At 49.4% G+C, this 16,981-nt stretch overlaps 1 protein-coding gene and 1 pseudogene across 2 annotated transcripts in view; both read right to left on the bottom strand.

Annotated features, from left to right (window-relative positions):
* Positions 1-1,246: 1,246 nt before the first annotated feature.
* On the bottom strand, positions 1,247-2,208 carry LOC102971558 (annotated as a pseudogene).
* A 3,795-nt stretch (positions 2,209-6,003) lies between these two features.
* Positions 6,004-16,981, bottom strand: part of ADAP2 (ArfGAP with dual PH domains 2) — a 30,325-nt gene continuing 19,347 nt past the window's right edge. Inside the window, exons 7-11 of one of the 2 annotated variants that reach the window (XM_042966023.1) lie at positions 13,394-13,477; positions 10,095-10,157; positions 8,708-8,785; positions 7,828-8,056; positions 6,004-6,601 (exon numbers count right to left, since the gene is read on the bottom strand). In XM_042966023.1, coding sequence (XP_042821957.1) covers positions 6,567-6,601; positions 7,828-8,056; positions 8,708-8,785; positions 10,095-10,157; positions 13,394-13,477 — 489 coding nt within the window. In that variant the 3' untranslated portion in view covers positions 6,004-6,566. The remainder of the gene's footprint in view (positions 6,602-7,827; positions 8,057-8,707; positions 8,786-10,094; positions 10,158-13,393; positions 13,478-16,981) is intronic. The other variant, XM_042966024.1, reaches the window with a different exon arrangement.

The following is a 16,981-nucleotide window of genomic DNA, read 5'->3' as shown; positions in this document are numbered from 1 at the left end:
CCTGTACCGGAAGTGACAAGTAGTAGTCAATAGAACTACGTACTAGGCCACTCATGGAAGTTTCCAGCTCTTTCCAGCACCTGCTGGGATTAACACTTCTCTGACCCACTTGAAACATGCAGAGTACTTGTTACTTTTCCATCAGCTTAAAGAGCTAGTAAGTCATTGTATCCCTTTCTGCCAAATGCCCTGACTGTGAAAATGAGCCCATCAATTGGTGACCTGGGTCTCTGAGTGTCCAAGATGAGCAGACCCCCTGCAGACCCATACTAGAACATGCAGTAAAGGAGGAAAATAAACTTGGCATACGTTAAGCTTACTGAGATTTAGTGGGGCAGCTTTACTTAGCCTATCCTGGTTGATATATTATTGCCTGGATTGTGTTCCATGGTTTCCTCATTTGTAGTAAACTCAGCTCCTCCATGCCCGTCTTTTCTGAAATATAGACACAATACCAAAGACACATGCTCAAATTTTCCATCTTAAAAAATAAAATTTTTGAAGGGGCACCTGGGTAGCTCAGTAGGTTAAACGCCCGCCTTCGGCTCAGGTCATGATCTCACGGTTCGTGGATTCGAGCCCCGGGTCAGGCTCTGTGCTGACAGCTCAGAGCCTGCAGCCTGCTTTGGATTCCGTGTCTCCCATTCTCTGTCCTTCCCTCGCTCGCACTCTCTCTTTCTCTTCTGTCTCTCAAAAATAAATAAACGTTCAAAAAAATTTTTTTCATTAAATAAAATGAGAGAAGCATCCTCTTTGAGAGATGCATCCTCTAGCCACCTCTCCTCCTCTTCTCTACGAGACACCTAAGTTTCTTGAAAGAGCAGATTAACCAATGCTCTTCAAACATCTTCTTGGACACTTCCTAAAAGTTACGTGCAAAAACATGCAATGGTTACCAGAAAAGGGGTAGGGGTGGGTAGTCAGCCCTAGATGTAAAGACCCATGAACAAGGCTCATTTTCTGTCGGAGAGTCTGACATCATTGTTAAATTCAAACAGATGTGCTAATCCACATCACTGTGACACTGGGTTCTAATATTAAGAAAGATGGGAAAGGACAAGTTCCTGAATTTGTGCACTGGACGAAATGGCAGTATGACTGCCATTAACATCTATCAGTGCTTTGCCCTTACTGGATTCCTTCAGGGACAAAGTATATTTTGTCAGGGGAAGAAGTCGTTAAATGTACATCATCCTTATTTCCACTCTACTTTATGTGAATTCAAAATATCCAAATATAAGCCCAAGCACCCTATTTTAATATTTATTTGTTTGTGTATTCATTCATTCCTTCCCTCCCTTATTTATTGAGGAATAAACAATTTCATTGGGCTCAGACCAGGAGTCCGTGGGCCTTGAGGACTTCTGTGTATTTGTCGGTCTTCTTCACATTGTTTTTGGCCTGTTTCTGTAGCCTCATGAGATGCTTTTTCTTCCTGTAATGGATCTTGGACTTCTCCTTCCTCTTCTCCTCCAGGGTGGCTGTTACAGCCTGGTACTTCCAGCCCACCTTGTGAGCCAGGTGCTCAGGTAAGGAAATGTTCGTGTAGGCTTCAGACGCACAACCTTGAGGGCACCGGGAACCACCATCCCCTTTTTCTTGTCATAGAGTGGCAAGATCCCATCAAACACATTGAGGCGGTCCAGGGAAGCCTGGCCTCCTATGGTCCTGTGGGGCAGCGTGCCTTACACTGTCCTCCAGAAGATGCGGCTGGGCTCTGGGGATGGGCCACGGGATGGGTTGAGGCTCAGCGGCTTGTGGAGGAAAGCCAGGTACTTTATGTTTTTGTAGAAACTGCCAGAAGTGCCGATGCCCTCATAGCACACCACTACAACCTTCCAGCCCAGCAGCACCTGTTTAGACACAGTGGCTTCCAGGTGGCCCAGGGGATGGCCCCGGCCATTGAGCACCAGGACCTGCCCCTCCTCCATCTTAAGCAGCTGCCTGGGGAAAACACCCCATTTTTAATGCCAAACTTTGTCACCAACAAAAATCTGCAAAAAAACAAAGGAAGTCGTAAACCCTGACCTCAATGCCTTGAGAAGCCTTCACTGGCACTGTTAAGAGAATGGGGAAAAACTGTTAACAGATTGGGGGAAAATATTTGCACATCCCATGTTTGTCAAAGGACTAGCATCAAGAAAGTATAAAGTACCCCTGGGGTGCCTGGGTGGCTCATTCAGTTGAGCATTCAACTCTTGATTTCAGCTCAGGTCATGATCCCAGAGTAGTGGGATCAAGCTCCACCATGGGCTTCACGCTGGGCATGGAGCCTGCTGAGCAATCTTTCTCTCTCTGCCCCTGCCCCACTCACAGGCACACCCTCTAAATTTAAAAATTAAAACAAAAAAGAACTTTCAAAACAATAAAGAAATGATGCAATTAAAAAATGAGATTTGGGGGTGCCCAGGTGGCTCAGTCAGTTAAGTGTCAGACTTTGGCTCAGATCATGATCTCCCAGTTCATGAGTTCAAGCCTCACACCAGGCTCTCTGCTGTCAGCGCAGACCCGCTTGGAATCCTCTGTCTCCCTTCTCTCTGCCCCTCCCTCTCCCTCTCTCTTTCTGTCTGTCTGTCTCTCTCTCTCTCAAAAATAAAAAAACAAAATTAAAAAAAATTTTTTTAAACGTTTTTATTTACTTTTGAGACAGAGACAGAGAATGAACGGGGGAGGGTCACAGACAGAGGGAGACACAGAGTCTGAAACAGGCTCCAGGCTCTGAGCTGTCAGCACAGAGCCCGACGCGGGGCTCGAACTCACGGACTGTGAGATCATGACCTGAGCCGAAGTCGGACACTCAACCGACCAAGCCACCCAGGCGCCCCAAAAAAACAAAATTTTTGAAAAATGAGACATAGGCACAGTCACTTCCCCAAAGATATAAAGTTGGCCGATAAGCACATGAAAAGATGTTCAGCATCATCAACCGCTAGAGAAACGCAAATGAAAACCACAGAGATAACACTATATATCTACTGAAACTACTAAAATTAAGAATACTGACAATACCAAGTGCTGGTGAAGATACAGAATGACTGGAACTCTCTGCCTGGTTCTGTGGCACAACAGACCATTGGACTTCTGGGCAGAGTAACTAGAACTCTCATACGTTGCTACCGGAAATGTGAAATGGCCCGCTCTGGAAAACAGTTTGACAGTTTGTTATAAAGGTAAACATACATCCACCACATGATCTGGCAGTTTCATTCCAATATTGTTGTGTGTATCCACAATTCGCTCCTTTTTATTGCTGAGTACTATTCCATTGAGTAAACAAACTGTGGTACGTCCATCCAATGCAATACTACTCAGCAACGGGGAAGAATTGTTGATACCTGCAATGACTTGGATGAATCTCAGAGACGTTATATGAAAGAAGCCAGTCTCAAAAATCACATATGATGTAAAAAAAATTACATATGAATGATGCCATTTATATGACATCTCCAAAAATATAAATCTGGACTGATGAAGAACAGAGCAGTGGTTGCCAGGGGGCAGGGGAAGGGTGTGTCTAGAAAGAGGTACACTAGGGAGTTTTTAAGGTGATGTAACCATTCTTTATTCTGAATGGGGTGGTATGAGGCCATATATATATATATATATATATATATATATATATGTCAACATTTGTAGGACAATACAAAAGAAATGTCAATGTAAAAAAATAAAATGTAAAAAAAAAAAAGGCTTGTCACTCTTTCAAATGGTTTCTTAAAAATTTTTTTTTTTTACATTTATTTATTTTTGAGAAACAGAGTGAGACAAAGCGTGAGCAGGGGACGGGCAGAGAGAGAAGGAGACACAGAACCTGAAGCAGGCTTCAGGCTCTGAGCTGTCAGCACAGAGCCTGACGCGGGGCTCGAACTCATGGAGCCATGAGATCATGACCTGAGCCGAAGTCGGATGTTCAACCGACTGAGCCACACCAGGCGCCCCCAAATGGTTTCTTTATTTGGCATCCCAGTGATTTTTATGCCTTCAAGCAATGTACTCCAGTAAGGTTTAAGGTGGGTAAGAGGTATGGCTTTCTTTTCTGGACAAGAGAAGGAGGTTTAGGAAAGAAGAGATGGGAAGGAGAGCTGGGGTGCAGGCCCACAATTACACATTACAATGATGCTTGTGATTACTGCAGTGGCTTCCCAATTGGTCTCTTTGCTTCCTACTCCTATGCTACGCTGCTGTGTTGTTTTCCTCAATTTCAAGTCTGATCATGTGACTTTCCTTCTTAACGCCAGGTAGCTAGCTGTGTTACTGCCTGTGTATTTCTTTCTTCCTCTCTAGACAGAGCTCACGGGTAATTAAAAAAAAAAAAAAAAAAAAAAAAAAAGCAGACCCTTAACATACAACCCAGCAGGTGTTTAAACAGACATTTTCAAGGTGCTTTAGGAGCCAGAAGAGGGAGCACCCACATCATGTCTGGGCTGTCAGGAAGCCTCAACAAAGACACTCCAATAACTTTGCTAGCCCTCTGGGGGATCCATAGGAAACTCCCACAAAAAGCAGAGAATAAGACGCTCCCAGCCCTCTGGGTCTCCACCAAAATGAAGAGAGAACACTAAGTGTCTTTCTGCACGTCACCTGAAGGACAAAGAATCATAGAGCTGGGACCTCGGTGATCTATTTCTCCAACATTTCAGCCTTTCCAAGTTTCTTTCGGTTCCTCTTTGCCATCTAAGGGCCTTTGAACATTTTCTTCCCTCAGACGAGCGTTTTCCTCACCCTCTTCCCTTTGACTAACGTCTAAATACTTTTAAGGTTTCAACTTAACATCACTTTCTGGAGAGGACGGAGGCCCTCCCCTCCCCCTCCTTAGGGGTAACCCTGTGTTGCATGCTCCCACAGCAGCCTGTATTTTCCTTTCTGGACACGCGTGCCATTGTCCCACCCTGTGTAAGAGTTGCCTTCCAGAAGCCTGTAATCTGGGACAGCAGGTACCATCTGGTTCCTGCCCTGTTCCCAGGGCTTGGCACAGAACCTGGCGGGGGGGGGGGGGGGGGGGGGGGGGGGTGGCGGGGAGGGGGCTGCTCAAAAGTATGCGTTGCTTGCATTGCATTTCAATAGTTAGTACAACTTCCTCATTTGAAAGCGAAAAACCAAGGTACATAGGTAGGAAAGTGAGGTGTCCAACAATCTCAAGTTAGTGGCAAAGCCAGAGCTGGCACGCCGACTGGATGGCTCTCTCTCTGCCCTGGGGTCCAGTGGGGTTCTCCTTGGCTTGCTTCTTTCTTCCCAGAAAGTTTTGTTTTGTTCTGTTTATTAATCTGGGTTTTAATTTCTTCTCAGATGTGCACAAAGATGGGACTTTCCCACGGACATTTTTGATTCATGTAGAAAAAACAGTGCTTTCGAAGAGTGAGAAGTGGATGGTCTCTTTAAAAGTTTCCCCCACTTCCAACTTTTAAGTTTGAACACTTTTGAATCTCTAGAAAGTTTGCACAAAAAGGACAATAGAGACTCATCTATACTTCACCTGGATTCATCAGCCACTAACATGTTGCACAGTGGCTCGCTTTCTCTAGCTCTTTCCCTGTATATATATTTCCTATCTTTTATATATATATATATATATATATATATATATATATATATATATATATACACACACACACACACCCTATATATATATATATATGTGTATATATATAGTGTATATACACTATATATATACACATATATATATATGTCGATACTCTATATATACATGTACACATACCCTTATTCTTTGCCAAACCATTTCAGAGACAGTTGTAGACTAAAAATTATTACACTTTACCCCTGAACACTTCAGCACGTATCCCTGAAGAACAAGAACAATCTACACAAATACAACATAATTATCAGTTTTACAACACTCTTGGCTAGTATACATCCATGTTCAAACTTCCCCAGTTACCTCCATTATGTCTTTTATAGCTGCTTTGTAAAAATCCAGGATCCAGGGGAGCCTGGCTGGCTCAGCCAGGAGAGTGTGCGACTCCCGATCTCGGGGTTGTAAGTTCGAACCCCACATTGGGTGTAGAGATTACTTACAAATAAAAATCTTTAAAAAAATAAATCATAAAAATCCAGGATCCAGTCAAGAATCATGAATTGCATTTTCTTGCCTCCTTAGTCTTTTTAAATCTAGAACCCTTTCCTCATTACTTTATCTTTCATGATACTGACACTTTTGAAGAGTCCAGGCCAGCTGTTTCAGAAAATGTCTCTAATGTGAATTTGTCTGATTAGTACCTCATGGTTAGATCCAGATTAAACTTTTTTTCTCTTTGAGCAAAAATGCCACTTGCATGACACAGTGGGTGGCTTTCCATTGCGGTGCCTTCATTTCAGATGTCCTGGGCCTTGAGGACATGTGCCAGAGCCCCAAGACCCCAAGGGCTGGGCAGTGGGAAGGCCTGGGGAGCCAACAGGTAAAGGCCAAAGCTTCAGTCTTGGCAGAGTTCATGGCCAGCGATGGCTGTTGCCTATGGGGCCCTCCAGCTGGGCAACCAAGGCCAAGGTGAGAACTTGTCCTTCCCACCACAAGCTCCGGGTGACCAGTGGCCAGCTCCTCAGCTAATGGGTCACCTGCGGCCGTGGCTGCCCTCTGTTGATGCAGCTGCCAGAGGAACAAGAACAGAGCTGAGCCGATAACCACGGCAATGCAGTCCTACCGGAGAGAAGGGACAGCGAGGGGACAGAGCACAATGACAGCGAACAAGAATGAAAAACCGACCAAAAGGGTGGGAGACAGAGGGGACACACACACCAGAGAAGGAGAGAAAAGCAGAGAGTGAGAGACACAGAAACTTCGAGACTCAGACACACAGGCCCACGGAGAAAAGGAAGCACCAGCTGATGCCCTTCGCCAACAACTTCCAAGTCCGCTTCTTAGGCTCTTGGTTTTAAGATTTTGGAAAGTGAAGGGGCGCCCGGGTGGCTTAGCCGGTTAAGCGCCAGACTTTGGCTCAGGTCATGAACTCACAATCCGTGGGTTCAAGCCCCGCATCAGGCTCTGTGCTGACAGCTCAGAGCCTGGAGCCTGCTTCAGGTTCCGTGTCTCCCTTTCTCACTCTCTGCCCCTCCCCTGCTTGTGTGTGCTCTCTGCCTCTGTCTCTGTCTCCCTCTCAAAAATAAAAAATAAACATAAAAAAAAAAGATTTTGGAAAGTGAAAAGAGTGTGTGTTTTATACTGGTCAGATTCAAAGGGCACAAGGGTTTCTCCTAAGTGCTCGTGTGGGGTCACCCACTCACTCACTCTGTACTTTTCCAAACACAGAAGTTCTCCCTGGTGCCCCCAAACCAGGCCCTGGGCCAGAAGTTTCCTGCCCTAACTCAGAATGTCTTCCCGTTTTTCACAGAGCTGTCAGCCACAAAGAAACCTACTTCTAACACATCTGGGGTGAAGGGGAGGAGGAGAGAAGCAGACAGAAGGGAGGATCCAGAGAAAAGAAGGGTGCTAAAAATAGCCTTCCCTCTGTGGGTAGGGAGGAACCCAAGACTGGGGGAGGGGGCTGCCCAGTGGGTGTGACCTTAGCTAATAATAATAGGCCAGGGTTTTCTCAGGAGGAGAGGGACTGGGAGGGGTGGGGGAGGGTGGACAGAGAGAGAAGCTGCTGGTTCCTGGACACAGCGGTTCTGGGATAGGGCTACCCACAGAGGAACTTTGCACAGACGGAGAGGGCTTTCTGATAATAATGTGCACTGTCTGTACTTTTCTTTGACGGGAAGAGAAGAAAATGGGAAAAGCCATGACCTCGGCTTCAGGACTCACGGCTGAACCCCACGAGGCCCCTTTCTGCCTTTGGCCAAAAGGACCAACCCCAGGCCATGCGTGTGTCTTACCGAGGAGGTTGAGGGGCGTCAGGGGGCGGGAGAGGACATCCTGAAAGCTCTCCAGCCATTCCCGCTGCTCCTTCTCGCTGGGGCAGGTGAAGACGAACCTCCGCTCAGGGGTGATGATGGTGAGGCCAGCTTTCCAGCGGTTCCCTCGGATACCCTTGGGCAGGTCTTCATATACATCATACCCCTGCTCGTTGCTCCCAAGAAAAACCTGGCCCTGTTCAAAGGCATCCTGGAAATAGAAGACGTGTGGTCATCAGAGGCCACACCTGGGGCAGAGGGACACCTGCAGCCCTGCCATCCCCCCAGCTCTATTTTAGAAAGAGGTGTTTTATGTGCATGGCAGGGGTCTCTGCTGGGGATTCTTTTTGGTGGGACCCAGAATGTGAAAGGGTAAAAAAAACATAAATCACACATGTGATCTGTTAAAATAATACTTGACATTTATAGGCACCTTATATGCCCCAAGATTTCAAGCGGTTTACCTTAAGTAACTCATATAATCCTCATGGCAACCTCTGAGGAAGAAACTGAGGCACAGAGATTTAAGTGCTCTGCCCAAGGCATACCACTAAGTGGCAGGGCTGAAAGTTCTAAAGCCCACAGTCCTAACCACTAGCCTCCTGGTGACAAGTGAGCACTGGAAACTGGAGGACGAGAAATGACCTATTTAGCTGCATTGGCAGCATTTAGGATACACGACTTCCAGTAAGGCGCGAGAGAATAGCTCCACGCCTGGGAGATGACTTGGAGGCAAGCAAAGGTGGAGGTGTGTCCCTCGCTAGGCTTCTCCAGCCCTGTAGCTTCCCCCACGGTCCCCAGCTAGTACTGACCCCTCCTCTGCTTGGGGGTGCATTGGAGAGGGGCCGGCAGTGGCTCTTACCAGTGGGTTCTTGTAATAGAGCAGCCTCCGCTCCTGGGGATCCAGGGCAAACCACCTTTTCTTGAAAGGTTCTCTCTGCTGCAAAAGAGGGAACCTCATACCAGGGTCAGCCGAGTGGGGGGAGCAAAGAGGTCAGAGAGCCGGCCTGGGCTACACCTCGGGAGCTGGCCAGTCCCCTCCCCCTCAGACACCCCAGGGCTCCTCCCTGAAGGCTCTGCCCACCCTCTCACCCCCTGCCAGCTGCGCCCCGTGCCTCTGGGTGCTGCTGTGGGTAGGAAGAGGCGCCCTCCTCCTTCTCAGGTTGTGGACAAGAAGTCTCAGAAAAAGGAAGCTGGGGAAATCAGAAGTAGTCACTGCTCAGCAATGCTGAAAGCGCTGGCCTTGGCGGAATTGCAACCGAGGTCAGGGGAAAGAAAGCCCCCGGCAAGAATCACCGCGGACTGGCTGTGCCATTGGCTGGTGAAGGCAGAAAACACAATGTGCAACCCTTCCAGTCCTTGTTAAGCTGCCCAGGGGCTTTCTTTCACACTGATTGCCTAACCCCTTCCACCGCAGTCTTGACAACCATCTGGTCAACATAGTACACCTTTAAAAAATCAAAAAGCATTGAGTTGCTGCTGCTTTGGGAGTTTGTTTTGTCTTGTTTTGTTTTGTTTTGTTTTAGGGGGGCTCCCTCTGCTTTCCCTTCTCCTCCTCCCTTCCCCCCTTCCTCCCCTTCCAACCACCAGGACCCTCACCAGCCAGACTCCTGGCTTGGAGCCTCACCCTTCTCAGCACCCAGGTGGGGGCTCAGATACCCTCACCACAGGCCTCCAAGGGAGGTCCAGGAGCGGCCAGGCTTCCCTTCCTTCACAGATGAGTGCAGATGAGCAACACTGGGGGTTGGGGCAGGTTCAGTGAAAGAATAGGGGCTGAGTTGGAGGGAGGGTGTGTGTGCTGGGGAGGGGTGTGTCCCTGTGTGTGCAGAGGTGTGTTTTCTCAGACCAATCACAAGCCCCTGTCTCACTTGGACGGTCCCGGTAGGTCCCCACCACCAAGCACACAAGGGTTCTGGCAAGTGCAAAAGCTGTCCCCCAAAGAGTCCCTTTTCAGCTCTGCTCTCCCAGGAGTCGGCTCAATTAGATGGAGCCAAGGAGAAAGAAGCCACCGGTGATGCTGATAAAGGAGGGGATGCCCACGGGTCGGGAGATGAACCAGCATGATGCTGGACCACATACCAGCTCACCAGTCTCCACTTGGTCTTTGGCCCCAAGAACTCACAAACACTGGGTTACTTCCCTTCCTCTTCCCACCCCCCTAGGTCCCCACTTTCCTACTTCCCAAATCCTGCCCTACTGCCTACTGGAACCAGGGCCCTGTGAGTCCCACAGAGAGTGGTGAAATGTACCTTTGGGCCCGTCTTTTCCATGAAGCCTTGTTTGAGGTAGTTCCTGGTGATGAGGGGCACGAGCTGGGGGAAGAGAGACATACACTGAACCCCTGACTCACATGCCAGGGGCTCAAGGCTCCCCAACAAAGGGGAAGTTTGGAATGGGGAAGGATGTGTGCTGGTGGTTCACGGGGCTATATTTGGAACGTGGGATGGGTGCAATATTAACATTTCACCAGAGGCAGACGACAGCATCTCTGTCATCAGATGTTTGCAGAGCTTACCGGCAGAGCCGAATCTTGGTTTAAGGACTTAGTCTAAGGATTCCTTCAGTATCCCCAAGAGGTAGACATTGGCGAGGCTCTGAGGAGACCCTCCTGGTGTCATCAGGGGGCATATTCTGAGGGTCTACTCTGTGTCAGGCTCTGGGTGCCCTTCTCAACCACCGAGTGAGGTGTTTTTGTTTTTTTTTTTAATTTTTTAAATGTTTTATTTATTTTGAGAGACCGAGTACGAGCAGGGGAGGGACAGAGAGAGACACACACACAGAAGCAGGCTCCAGGCTCTAAGCTGTCAGCCCAGAGCCCGACGCGGGGCTCGAACTCATGAACCGCGAGATCATGACCTGAGCCGAAGTCGGAGGCTTAACCGACTAAGCCACCCAGGTGCCCCGTGAGGTGGATATTTTTATCTTCGCTGGATATCTGAACACACCAGGCCCCAGAGACGTGGTTGGGGATTTTCCCTGAGTCGGGCTGCTGGTAGGACAGAAAGCTGGGATTCACACCTAGGGCTGCCAGACGCTAGACAGACACTCGTGGTTCTCCCGCCACTTCACCATGACACTGAGCATAAACATGCCAGAGCCCTCTGGCCAGGCCCCCGGCCAAGACCTGGTCCTTACTGGGGATTCTGACGCAGGCCCACAGGAGATGGCAGCAGAGTAGGCAAGCAGAGAAAGTTCTGGACTAGGAGCAGGGGGACCTGGGATCTAGCTGCAGTTCTGACCTTGACAAGGTGTATGACCTTGGTAAGACCTTAACCCTCTCTGGGCCCATGTCCCCTGAGTAATAAGGAGACTGGATTGTGTGATCTCCAGGAGCCCTTCTGGCTTGCCAACCTATGCTCAGAGAGGTTTCCAGGAATTAACGCTGGCCCCCTATACCCTAGGGGGTCAAACTGGCAAGCCTAGAGCTTCCAATGACAGCCCAGGCTTCCGAGAGCAGAGGGGGTTCTCCAGAGCTCCAGAGCCCAGGACGGGACAAAGGGGAAGTAAAGTCTGGGAAGTCTGAAAGGAAGAAAATTGTGAAGAAAATAAACTCCCCTTTCCCTAAAATACATTCTACAGGCCTTAGTTCCTTCATTTGGAAAAAAGAGTCCCAGGCTGCTTAATAGTCTGAACCTGAGCCAGGGCAAGGCTGGGCTAGGCCTAGGGAAACAACCAGAAGAAGGCAGATCACATGGATGGAGTGCTGCTTGCTGTACCTCAGAAGCCTTGGCTCACTCGATTCTCACAACAGCCCTGGAAAGTAGGTGCTGTCCCCATGGTGACAGAGGAGCAACCCGAGGCTCAGAGAGGTGAGGTGATGTGTCCCAGGTAACACATCAGCTTCTCTGACTTCAGAGGCCACACGTTTCTTAGTCTAGGACCACGTTCCACACTGGAACTCTCAGCTGTCTGACCTCTGCATCCCTAAGCTTGAGGCAGGTCCAGGCAGTTGTCCAGAACCTCACACATACCTGGGCACAGCAGGAGTTAAGGCAGCAGAGAGATGGGGGGGGGGGGGGGCGGCGGAGATCAACAGTGCGTGAGGGGAGGCAAGAGGACATTGAGGAGTTGGCCAAAGACCAATTTCCTCTGCAGGGGTCAGCAAAGTTGGAGAGTCAGCCCAATGACTCAGGCTGAGAGTCTGCACTTTGTCCTCCAAGATCTCCAGTCAGCAGGCAGCACCCACAACGCCTTCCTCGCAGAGCGTGCATTCACCCATGCTGGGTGCTGACTCTGCAGACCCGGAAGGTCTTGACCCTTGGCTGGAATCGCTCCCAGGGAGTTGTGATCTCGGTGCATCACCAAGCCTGGTGTGGACACCCATTTCCAAAACTTAGCTCCCTGAAAACCGTGGAATTAAGGAGAATCTAAGCTTTCAAGGAGGGTCTAACAGTTTGGAATAAGAAAATACCGGGTTGGGGGGGGCACCTGGGTGGCTAAATTGGTCGTGCATCCGACTCTTGATTTCGGCTCAGGTCATGATCTCATTATTTGTGAGTTCGAGTCCCACATCAGGCTCTGTGCTGACAGCGCAGAGCCTGCTTGGGATTTTCTCTCTCTCCCTCTCTCTCTTTGTCTCTCTCCGTCTCTCTCCATCTCTCTCTCTCAAAAAAAAAAAAAAAAAGTTCCAGGATTAATATGGCATCTCCACCCCCATCACTTATAAAATCCTCTAAGAGCAGGGCCTAAAGCAGACACCAGCCCATAGCTTCCACCTCAGAGCTGGAAGGAACCCTGAAGATGACCCAGACCAACCACCGTCTTACAGATGTGGGAACTGATACTTGGAGAAGTGCCATAACCAGCAGCTGTCAAAGAGCGAGTTAGTGACAGGGCATCCTTGAGAACCCAAGCCTCCTGGCTCGAGGCAGCATCCTCTGCCCCACACACCTGAGAGATGCAGACAGATGCCCTACATGTCTGAGGACAACCAAAATGAAGTTCTCAGGGTCACCGTTACCTTGGCCACAGAAGGAAGACTGTTCCTGTCAGAACGGTAATGGAGGAGATCCCATCACCTTCTCGAGACCAGAACACAAAAGGGCAAAGGGAGGACACTCGAATGGGAAGAGCACCTTTGGGTATTCACTTGACCCTCTTGGGACCCAGTTTCTCACCAATAAAATGGGAATGATTACCCCATCTGACTGGCTGCTACAAGGGATTACTACTGGATACGAGGGAATACAAGGTAAAAGGTGCTGAAAAGCACTTTGAAAGCAGCACATTAAGGATCATTTGCACATTTCAGTGGGAGGAGGGGTCAGAAAGAGATGCCCCAATCCCAAGCCCCTTGACACTAGGGACAGTGGCTATGCATCCCTAAGAGAGAGTCTCACCTGCATTTTGGAGGCTGCCTTGCCATGTGTGAGGCCATAACCCCCTGAAGAAAGGGTCTTTGGTTTCCCTCTGAGGTATCCACCCCCAAATCTCGAGGTCCTGTCCACAAACAAAGCTAGTCTAGCCTCTGAGTATTTTGGGGGTCAGCAGACAAGGAAAAGAGGTGGCAGGGAAGAGACTCAGAGGCTGGGGTCCACATTTAGCTCACCTCAGACTCTGGGAGCTCAGGAAAGGCCGTTTTTAGGTACTGCAGACGGGCTGCACGGAGGGCATTGAACCAGTCCACTATCTCCTGCGGAGAAAAATGAGGACATCAGCCTGTGAGATGGAGTGGGGGAGGGGGGCTGAGTCCGCTGGCAGGAAGCCGGCTGGGTCTTCAGGTTCAGCACATGCACACACCCCTCAGTTCTGCTCAGCGGCCAGTGTGCTGATCACAGAGCCCAGGCGCTCCCTGCCCCCCAGCAGGTGGGAACCCTCGGACTTGGGAGACATCCAGAGCGCGGGGGAGGAGGAAGGTGAACTGCACTAGAGTTCCGCAATGGCTTAATATGCGTAAGAATCACCTGAGGGTCTCTTTAAAGTGCAGATTTGGATCCAGTGGGTTTGGGGGGGGGGTGGGGCCTGAGATCCTGCATTCCTAACAAGCTTTCTGGTGATGTGATGCTGGCCAGTGGGACGCAATTGGAGGAGCAAGTGTCCTCAGATGTCGAAGATCGGCTCCCAAGTGGGGGCAGGTGCACCTGGGGATTCTCCTCCGGTAGCCATGCTCATCACCTGGGGTGTAACTTGGGCCCCAGCCGGCTTGGACTTGTATCACACTGGGGGAATGCATCCTCGAGTGTGGGCCACCATCGTCGCTCACCTGGTGAACCACCTGTCTAGCAGGCTCTGCCTTGGCTTTGCTGCTTTGCAATGGGTCCCCCCCACCCCCGCCAACAACAACAGCCAGAGTGATTTTTTTTTTTTTTTCAGAGCAATTTTCTCATTGACAATGCAACCGTGTCTAGCTTACAGCCCTCTCTGCCACCCTCAGGAGAAAAATCTAAGTATGACTACTTTGCCCTCTGAGCTCTCTCCATACAAAACCATTTGCAACCCTCCCAATCATGTTGTTCGTCCTCGCACATTCTGCCCGGCCCACCCCTCCTCCCTCCCCCCACACAGAGCTTCTACTGATCCCCAAGTTTAGTTTAGTTGTTGTAATGGGTTTCTGCCCAGTCCAAGCCCTGCTTCTGTGAGAACCACCCCACCCATTCTCACCCACTCACCACTCACCCACAATTGCAGCCACATTTGCAGCTAAGAGCCTCCCCTTCTTGGCCACAGCAACTGGGCCAGGGCTGTGCCAATGTAGAGGCTAAATTGGGCTTACCAGGTTCCTTCTCCCAAGAATTTGGAATGGGGGAGCCGAAAGATTGTTCAAATAGCTGCAGTGCTACACCTTGATGTAATACAGTGATTGAGAAATTCATTTGACTATGGTTTCCCAGGAATGCAACATAATTACCATTTCTCTCTTGCCAGCCAAGCACACTGGCCTAGTATTCCAGAGTTCAGAGCTCTCTTGGCCTGGGAATTAATAAACTTCTCAGCTCCCAGACACCAAAGGAATGGGGCCATTCCAGAAAAGACTCACCCAGACCTTCACTTTGGTCACTAACTGGAGACCATGGGGCCAAATCCAACCTGCATACGTGTTTGTTTGGTTCCTGAAGTTATGTTTGTTTCAATCCTCTATACAGGTTTTCCTGCTTTATAGCCTTCTAGCCATCTTCACTTTTTTTTTTTTAAGTTTATTTGTTTATTTTGAGACAAAGAGTGAGTGTGCGAGCAGGGGAGGGGCCGCGAGAGAGGGAGAGAGAGAGAATCCCAAGCAGGCTCCATGCTGTCAGCACAGAGCCTGACGAGGGGCTCCATCTCACAAACCATGAGATCACGACCTGAGCTGAAATCAAGACTTGGATGCTTAATGGACTGAGCCACCCAGGTGCCCCATCCACTTCACTTTTCAACTACCTACTTGGCTCCTGCAGGCATGAGTTTGCAGCTTCTATTTACGCCTCTCTAACAGAGAGGCTGGGCCACTGAAGGGAAGAGAATGGCCAGACCCAAGCTGTCAGATGCTCTACCACTGGGCAAATGGGAGGGGCCAGAAACTGTATCAGAGACCTTGGGCACCTCAGCAAAAGCCCTCGTATAGTGATTGGCACAGAGGGGTGGCCCCTGGCATCCATTGTGGACACAGGGCAACAGCAGAGAGCCCACCATGGACCAAGAACCAGGGCTCTCCTCCACGTCTCCCAGTCCCAAGATTCTGGTAAAACCAAGGGAGGAAGTCAAGAAAGAGGGTTGATATTAGATTTCTTGCCACTTTGGGGAATGGGGGTCCTTGAATTTAAATGTTTATTATTTATTTTTATTTTTGAGCGAGAGAGAGTGCAAGCAGGGAAGGGGTAGAGGCCAAGGGGGAGACAGAGGATCAGAGGCCAGCCCCATGCTGTCAGCACAGAGCCCAGTGAGGCGCTGGAACTCATGAACTGGGAGATCATGACCTGAGCTAAAGTAGGACACTCGGGGTGCCTGGGTGGCTCGGTCGGTTAAGCGTCCGACTTGGGCTCAGGTCATGATCTCACGGCCCGTGAGTTCGAGCCCCGCGTTGGGCTCTGTGCTGACAGCTCAGAGCCTGGAGCCTGTTTCAGATTCTGTGTCTCCCTGTCTCTCTGCCCCTCCCCTGTTCATGCTCTGTCTCTCTCTGTCTCAAAAATAAATAAAAAAACGTTAATAAAAAAAAAAATTAAAAAAAAATAAGTACTATGTTTACTTGCACCTCAGGTGTCATAGAACAATGTGCTCCTGTTAAGAGGGCTCACTGCTCTCTCTGGCTCTCTCTCTCTCTCTCTCTCTCACACACACCACAGTTCTTGACTCTAATCTCTCAGGAGGCCCAGCCAGATTTGTTGCCCTTAAAATAAACACCCTTGTATATTTCCCATTCATGCTCCCTTTAAGCTGATTTGAGTGTCCTCTTTTTCAACATATTCACATAATTTTTAAATAGAAACTCTTTCCTCTGGAATGCCTTTTTGACTGCCCCGCCCCCGAGACTAGGCCACTTACGTGCTTCCTGTGTGACCGCAGCATGACTGACAGCCCATCAACACGGTATCAGCAGGTGCCTCTTTTCTCATCTGACTCCCTCCCCAGACTGAGATCCTTGAGGCCTGCCCACGGCTCTGCCCTGTTCACTACCACACTCTCTAAACCTACAGCAGTGCTTTGTATACTGCAAAGACCCAATAAGCATTCAAGGAAAGAGTGAATTCATGAATGAATAAGTGACAGAGATGTGAAATTGCCCATAAGATTCTTAACCTTTTACAACTGTTACCATCATGTGCCAATAATTAGCAGCGGTTAATGTTTGAAATGCTTTCACATTCATGGTTCATGGTCACTCAACCCTCAAAACCCCTCTGGGAGGCGGGTGTTCTGATCTATAAACGCAGATGGAGGAGGGGAAGGGATGTGCCCCAGTAACACAGCCCAGAGTGGAGGACCCAGGGCTCCAGTTTCTGATTCCGAACCCCTGTTCCTCAGACTACGCCACTGGGAACTCTGCCCAAAGCGTGAAGACAGCGTCCCAGTGCTAGTGCCGCTTGGGAAGATCTAGCCCCTGGGTCAGGTTTCTGGCTCCTGCTGCCAAGGATTCTCCTTCCAGCAGGGCCACGTAGAGTGGTAAAATGGACTGTGGGACCCAAGAACCATAGTCTGGGTTAACGTGCCCATGCCTCAGGGA

This window comes from Panthera tigris, chromosome E1 (genome assembly GCF_018350195.1).
Source record: "Panthera tigris isolate Pti1 chromosome E1, P.tigris_Pti1_mat1.1, whole genome shotgun sequence".
In the NCBI taxonomy this organism is placed as follows: domain Eukaryota; kingdom Metazoa; phylum Chordata; class Mammalia; order Carnivora; family Felidae; genus Panthera; species Panthera tigris.
Note: the sequence above shows the minus strand (reverse complement) of the source record. Positions and strands in the feature narration are given on the sequence as shown.